This window comes from Montipora capricornis, chromosome 13 (assembly GCF_036669925.1).
Source record: "Montipora capricornis isolate CH-2021 chromosome 13, ASM3666992v2, whole genome shotgun sequence".
Classification (NCBI taxonomy): Eukaryota; Metazoa; Cnidaria; class Anthozoa; order Scleractinia; family Acroporidae; genus Montipora; species Montipora capricornis.
The window spans coordinates 28,844,911-28,852,410 of NC_090895.1; the positions used below are offsets into that span (position 1 = coordinate 28,844,911).

General features: G+C 41.4%; 1 protein-coding gene across 1 annotated transcript in view; it reads right to left on the reverse strand.

The window, feature by feature from the left end:
* Positions 1-7,500, reverse strand: part of LOC138029630 (heat shock 70 kDa protein 12A-like) — a 20,438-nt gene that overhangs the window by 9,723 nt on the left and 3,215 nt on the right. Inside the window, exon 2 of the mRNA XM_068877331.1 lies at positions 3,229-3,480. Within this exon, the coding sequence (XP_068733432.1) occupies positions 3,229-3,480 (252 nt within the window). The remainder of the gene's footprint in view (positions 1-3,228; positions 3,481-7,500) is intronic.

Sequence of the window (7,500 nt, forward strand, 5' to 3'; positions counted from 1 at the left end):
TAGGTATTGCTAATGCTGTGTTTACCATCAATGTTTATTACTGCTACTCCAGTAGATGCTGCTAGTAACACTGTTGGAATCTCAGGATTCATTGGAGCATGTCTAGGTTTTTACTACAGTGTGGTTAAGTGTTTTAATCAAATGGCTTTTCCCAGCACCACCACCTCCAGTTATAAACAAATAAACTGGTTCAACATTTTGTGATTTCAGACTGTTGAGGTTTTCATTTATTTCTAGTCCATGAAAGCAACCTGTTGTAAGCTTTAGGTTGCGTTTTTTATTATGTAATGATCTACATGTAACCGATCGACGTAACTGGTCATCAGATATTTCTCTTGGCTGTTTATCCATTGTTACTGGTGATGGACTGATTTCCAGTAGTGTGGGGATTTGCACCAAGCTCTGAGAGTACTTGTTCATTGAATGCCTCATCTAGTGATGATTCATCTTTGAATTCTAGTTGAGTTTCAGCATTCTTTTGATCATTTATAAGATCATATGAATGTATGACAGTGCCATGCTTGTTTCTTAGCCAATCTAGTGCTTCTGTTACTGGTAAATAGCTGATAGAGATGATGTAGCATGCAGCAAGAGTTGTCTAAACTGTGCAAATGGCATTAAGAGAAATTTTAGTGGCAAGTCATTGATGTAAAATTCTGAACAGGTCTGAAATTTGAAGCATACTTAAGGAACTCATTTCACTGCTGCATTGTTATGGCAAATTTTGAACCAATCACGGATGGTAAAAGTGAGACCGTAGTACGAAATTCTGTAAGGGCTGAATGGAGTTTGACTAAGCATAAGACCCCAAGTACGCATTGCGGACCTATTTTTTTCTTAAACAGCTGCAAATGTTTGAAGACTGAGCATACCGGAAATGTGCGTGAAAGTATTTAAAAAGCGAAGAAAGATGTGCATATCTTTAGCATGTGTCGCAGGCGTTACTATTTTATAAGCAAATGGATAATTTTAAAACAATGGCATGTCACTTCATTCTTTGAATTTAAACTTCTGTTCTCAAATTTCTGGCCCCTTTTCATCAAGAGTATCCTTTTGAGAAATGCTGAGCGTAGTTGAGCAAATGTCAATTTAAATTTATTGTCGTGATTGAGAATATACTGGGAACAGTCTCTTATTTTTCAATGACACAGTTGAGTACGTGATTGCGTGACACGCCCCGTTTTCACCACTAATTTGCATAAAATAATAATTTCACTCGTCGTGCGTGGCTCTGAGGAAATAAGGACGACTGCTCGTGGTCTGGCTCGGGAACTGATTTTCTCTTCACTCAACGGTTGAAGAAGTTGAAGAACAATTTGACTCGGTATACGGTTGAATGATGATCAATGACGACCCACTGGAAAAGTACTCGACTCGAAGGCTGTGACTGTAAGATTCCCTTGCACGACGTGTACGTGACGTTATTTCGGGTATCAATACCCCGGATAATAGACATGACTCACCACAATCGACTGCGCATGCTTCCGATCTTACATTCAAATTTTGATTTTTTTGGCTAATGTCAAGAATAGTATGCTGCCTCGCTAACGCTCGCCAGCAATAATTAGGATAGTGCGCGCACTCTCATTGGTCAATGGCTTTGTTAAAATGAGAGTACAAGGCTGTGACATCACACGAATTTTGATTGGTTATGTATTATCAGACGCGCGTTTTGATTCGCTGGTAGGAAATATGAGCGTGTATCAAGAAAATCTGTTTCAGTCAAGAAGTAAAAAACCAGCACTTTCCTTCATTTGTCAAATTATTTTGAGGAATACTTTATAAAAGCAATAGAGGACTTTTTTTCCATATTTCCATAGCCTCATCTAAACACTCAGGCGAGTTGGGATATGCAAAGCCTCGACTGCGTCCCGAGTTTGCATAACTGTCTCGAATTCTCCCAACTCACCCTCGTGTTTAGATGACGCTATGGAAACACGGAAAACGTCATCTGTTGCTTAAATATGAGACGGTATCCTGTTAGTCCATCAAAGACCAAGCGTCAGACATTCTTGATAGAATTTTGGCATGAAGATTGCCGGAAAAGTTTTCGAGTGTCGTAAGGGGACCGGTCATTATTTATGAAGGGGGGGGGGGGGGGGTGGGAGAAAAATGTTGGGCATGTCAAGTTTTCTGTGTGGCGGTATGCAAATAGCAAGTGACCCCCCCTTATCTATCAATTATTTCAACCATGCACCGGTGCCTAATTACACCATAAAATGAAGTTACATAAAAATATCAAAGCGTAACTTCCAAAAGCTTCTATTTTCCTCGCTGACCGGTAAGAGAATTTCTTGTCTCGGTTGCTGTACCGAGACGAGAAATTCCCATAGCGGTCTGAGTTCATTGTCAGGCCGGTCTCATGTAAACGCATTAAAAAAATGTATTGAGGCCGATACGAACTCATGCCGGTCTGAGCTCGTTCCGGTCTCATGTAAATACCCCCTTAGTTCCAACCAAGAGTCACTGTTCTTGATTTTTGCACGCTAAATCATTACGCAAAACCGTGATGGCGGCAATCGTCTGCTCACTCTTCTTTTTCGGTTCAAGCCGGGTACGCACTCTGAACGCACGGTTCACTGAACATTTCATTGTCGATTAGCAAGCGTTGCAGTTCATGTAAAAGAAATCTTGAACGGTGCAGCATTTCATGTTGGATGTTGAAAGCTGTCGAACAAAGTTGAACGAAAAGAGAGACACGCTCTACTCTTTTCACCTCTTTGCTGATCGACTTAAGTGTCACAAATACGTGCGCTGACGAAGCGACTAAATGATGCCAAAGCGACCAGTCTTTGAATTTCAGCCGAGTAAGCCTAGATTCTTAAAGATGCCACGATTGGTTAAAACCCAACAGATGCTTTGAAGTTTTGACGATTATTGTTTGCACAAAGAACGAGACGTTGATCGTTGGATTCTCAAAACAAAAACGCAAATCTCGAGGTTTTTTTTGGAAAGATATCTATATACCTTTTCGTTAAACCCTTGTTTCGCCTTGAAATATTTTCGATAGCTAAAGACTGTAACTTGTCAGACTATACTGTTTGCAATTTTGACTGGTTCACATTTCAGACAGGCCTGTCGTGTCATGCTGTAATGGGATCAGTTAGGCTTTTGTTTTCCTTTTCTCTATCCTTTTCGCCCTCCCATTCAAAAGCCTGTCACTCAGGCAAGCATTCGGCCGTTTTCAGCCATGGCAACGCCATATTTAGACAAAATATACTGATTTACCTTGTAAGCAGCCTTTCTCATAAATTCTTTTGCGGACATCCTCCATATTGCTGGAATTGTTATAACCCACTGAATCTGCTCAGGCTTGTACATCACTTCTACGTCAGGGTTATCCTTATCTGATCTGAGATAGCGCTCGTTAACTGCGTCCGTGGCAATTTTTTTCAAGTATTCAAGGCTTTTCGCAAAAACATCCAAGGCCGGCCACTTTCTTCCATTTCTTGCCTCTACTTCTGTTTTGTTACTAAGATCCTTCGTAGGAAAACAAATTACAAAATATTTAGGACATTGGCATAAATCGTTGGAAAGTTATAGCGATCGGACCGTTTTTTTGCAAATATGTGATTGTAAAAAAGCTGCAGTTTTACACATATATAGTCGACTCCCGACAACTCGAACCCTCGATAACGCGAACCAAAATCTATTTCCCCTGGATTTCCGTCATACATTTACTGCAATTTTACCCTCGGTAACTCGAATTCTCGATAACTCGAACTTCCCACTAACTCGAACCAATTTTCGTTTCCCTTCAGGTCATTCTCTACGTATTTTTACCCTTGATAACTCAAACCACGTCTGTCAGTACAAACAAACAAACAGTGTACTAGAGTCCAAAACATTTAATTTATTTCGAAGAAGCCCTGTAATCTTCATCCTTTTTTGCATTACACCAAAGGCATTGATCAGTCTGGTTCAGGTGTGAGGTTGGTTTGGGGTACATTTAACTTCAGTGCCTGTATTTTCATAAAGGATTGGTGCTCAACTCCGTACTCCCGATAACTTGAATCTTTTTTAATTTTCCTCGAAGGTTCGAGTTATGGGGAGTCGACTGTATTTGTAAAAAAACGGTTTACTCACAAACACAAATTACATTTCTTGGTTTAGTTGGAATACGATCTCGCTTGCTTTATTATTCGCCATTTCCAGTTGATGTTGTAGTCAATTTTCTTGTCTTTCGAGTTCCATATATATTTGCTGAGTTCGGTTGCGTTCTTATACCGTTCGTTTTTGAAAGAGCACTGGTGGTTCTGTATCGAGATTTGAACGATTTGTCACACAGACCGATGTATGAATGTATGTTTCCTTGGTGGTAGACTTGAACAACACGTGATTGTGATACTTAAAATATTAAACGAGACTTACCTGGAAGTTAAAGTACCGAGTTATAGAATGCTGAGAGATTACATGAGATAGCGAGCGCATGCGCCAATCAGGTTTTGAAGCTGAGGAGCTGACTGAATGTACGTGTTACCCAACGCCAAAATTTGTAGGGTGGGAAGGGTGTGGGGTATGGGGTGCCGAATGTAAAAATATTATTTAAGTACTTTTTCCCTATACTTTGTGTTGTTTATCAAATTTCACAACAGTTGTCCTGTAATTTAACATATTCAAGTACCTTGATGCCCAACTTTGCAATTTACAAATCGCAAGATGACCAACTTTACGATTTACGCAAGATGACCAACTTTACGATTTATAAATCGCACGATGACGAACTTTGCAATTTATAAATCGCAAAGTAGCTAATTTTGCGATTCGCACTTTTACGATTTACAAATCGCACGTTTGCAATTTGTAAATCGCGCTTTTGCGATAACATTTGTAATAACAGCAACCAGCTTAAGCGTAAGCTGCTTAAGAGTCATTGTTTCAACTGGGTGAAGGCCACCCAAATAGTTCAGTACAACATGGACAGCCCATATCTTCTTGTATTTTGGCTTTGGTGGTCTGGACTGGGAAATTCCCTTGAGCAACCGCTGGACAAGTGGGTGTTGTCCTATGCTTTGTCCATCATTGACTGAAAAATATGTAGAGAGTGCACTTCTTGCAGTGTTAATAGCACTATACGCAAGTCCATGGCTGTAAAGTTCAAAGATTTAGTGGATCCGTACTCGATCGACTATTTATAACATTTTAATAACACAACTTGCAACCAACAGTACAACACTGCCATGGCCTCTAAAGTTCGCTCGACCACGTGTCCTCTAATTTATGCTAATACATTACAAAAGAGGAAGACAAAAACTTCTGTTATAGATGGCTGAAAAGAATTAACTTCCTTTCAGTACAAAACTCAGCCCATTTCTTGAGGTAACATGAATATTGCTTTTTGGTTCCTCCTCTCCATGATTGCATGAGCAAACTGGCAGCTGTCCCTGATATGCCCTTTGTCCTGTAGTTCTCCCTGACAAGAGACAAGCCATCATCTGAAGCTGGTTCTTTAGGGGATGTTGAGCCCGTGAATGAGGAAGAGTAAGAAGGTCCTTCAAACATGGAAGTGTTAAAGGGGTGGCTGTCAGGAGACTCAGTAGTTTTCGCCACCAAACCTGTGTTGGCCAAACTGGTCCTATTATCAGTGCATGTCCTCGTTCCTTTTCCAGCTTCTGAAGGCATCTGGAAATGAGACAGAATGGGGGAAACATACAAACAAACGTATCACCCCAATACATCGTAAATGCATCTACATACACAGCTCCTGGGTCTGGTTTCCAGGAAGCATATCTGGTAATAGGGCAGCCGTTTGTTCAGTCTGGACACTGAAAGGTCTATCTCTGGAGTGCCAAGTTTCCCCAATATTCTGGCAAAAATGTCTGGCTATAAATTCCACTCAGTTCGCTCATTAAAAACTCTAGATTGTTGATCAGCCTGTGTATTGAAAACACCTGGAAGGTGGCATGCAGTAAGCCAGATATAATTTTTCATGCAAAGCAGCCACAAGTCTTTCGTGAGCACATTACACTGAAGAGATTTTGTACTGCTCATGGCATTGATATAGCAAACAGCGGTAGAGTTATCGCTCTTAGTGGAAACATGCTTTCCCCTTAATGCAGTGAGGAATGATTTCAGCCCAAACAAAATTGCTAGAATTTCGAGTTCATTGATGTGCTTTTGTCGCTCTTCAGGAGACCACATGCCCTGGGCTGCCTGCCCATTATACACTGCCCCCACCCTGTTTTTGAAGCGTCTGTGGTCATTTGAACAACCGGTGTACATGGAGACATATTTTGATAAGCTTAGGGCAAATTAGCTATCCACCACTGTAGGTCAGTTCTAGACCCAGGCGATAAGTTCATGTAAGCCTCATAGTTGCCTTTGTTGGTTTTAAGAGCCTCATTTCTATCAATTTCTATGGTCCTGTAGAACAGAGGTCCATATTGGACTCCTGGCAATCTTGAGACTAATTGCCCAATCACCTTGGCAACTTCCTTTATAGGCATGGAGGGTTTCTTTAAAGAAATTAAGTCTCAACATCGAAAAACTTAATCTGAAAGCCGAGGTCAATCCCGAAAGCCTGTTAACCCTGAAGGTTGAAAATCTTCACGCAGAGACACATCTTAAGTACCCTACGTGCCTACCATTACAGTATGCTAGGGACTTTGAAAGCCACATGTTAGAATCAGCCAAGAGTATGGCAAGGTGGTCTGCCTACTACCTCACTCACTCATCGTCTTACTACCCAGTGCCGTCCTCGCAGATCAATTGGAAAGATCTTCCTCGCATAGAGCCTTTGAAAAGTCCATTGATGAGTCCAGAGGACAAGGAGCTGATGAGGAAATGGGCAAGAGATCATGGAAAATGTGTTAAGCAGCGCACGGTGAGGAAGGAAACGACAAAATATAAGGTGGGAACCCTTCCTTTAAACGTACCAGACATCTGACACTCTTCAGTCTGACAGTGAGAGAATTGTCTGGTCATCCGAACATGACGGAGATCAGAATGTAAATGTGCAAAAAAGCCCACCGAAGGTAATATGGATCAGGCATCTATGTATGACAAGGAGTCCGATGAAGAGCCAGAGGAGGATGAAAATGTTAGTGGCCAGGAATCGAGACAAGACGTTGGAGGAAATAACAGAGAACTGAATTTTCTTTTTATGGCGCCGAGAACACGATCGGGACGTATCATTATAACGTCATTTAGGGCTGTTTTGTGGCCATAAGAGGTAAGTCTAAGGCCTCAGTTATTAAGCTGTTCTCAACTCCCTGGAGTAGCGAAATGTTTGTCCGTTACTCGTGAAAATGCGGTTTTTAGCGGTTGAAACGCGAAAAGCCTGATTCAGTTTATGCGAAACGTGATCTCCCCCCCCCCCCCCCCCCCCATCCTATACCCCCTATCAACAATCTGCTGCTTTGGCCGCTTTTCAGCTTTGTTCAGTAAGTCGTTGACTTGAACCGTGACAGCGGTGGTGCCTTTCACCAACGACTTTTGTGCCTTTTGGAGCTTGATATCCACTGTTTTTGCTCTCTCTGAAAGATTATTCCAAATTTCAAT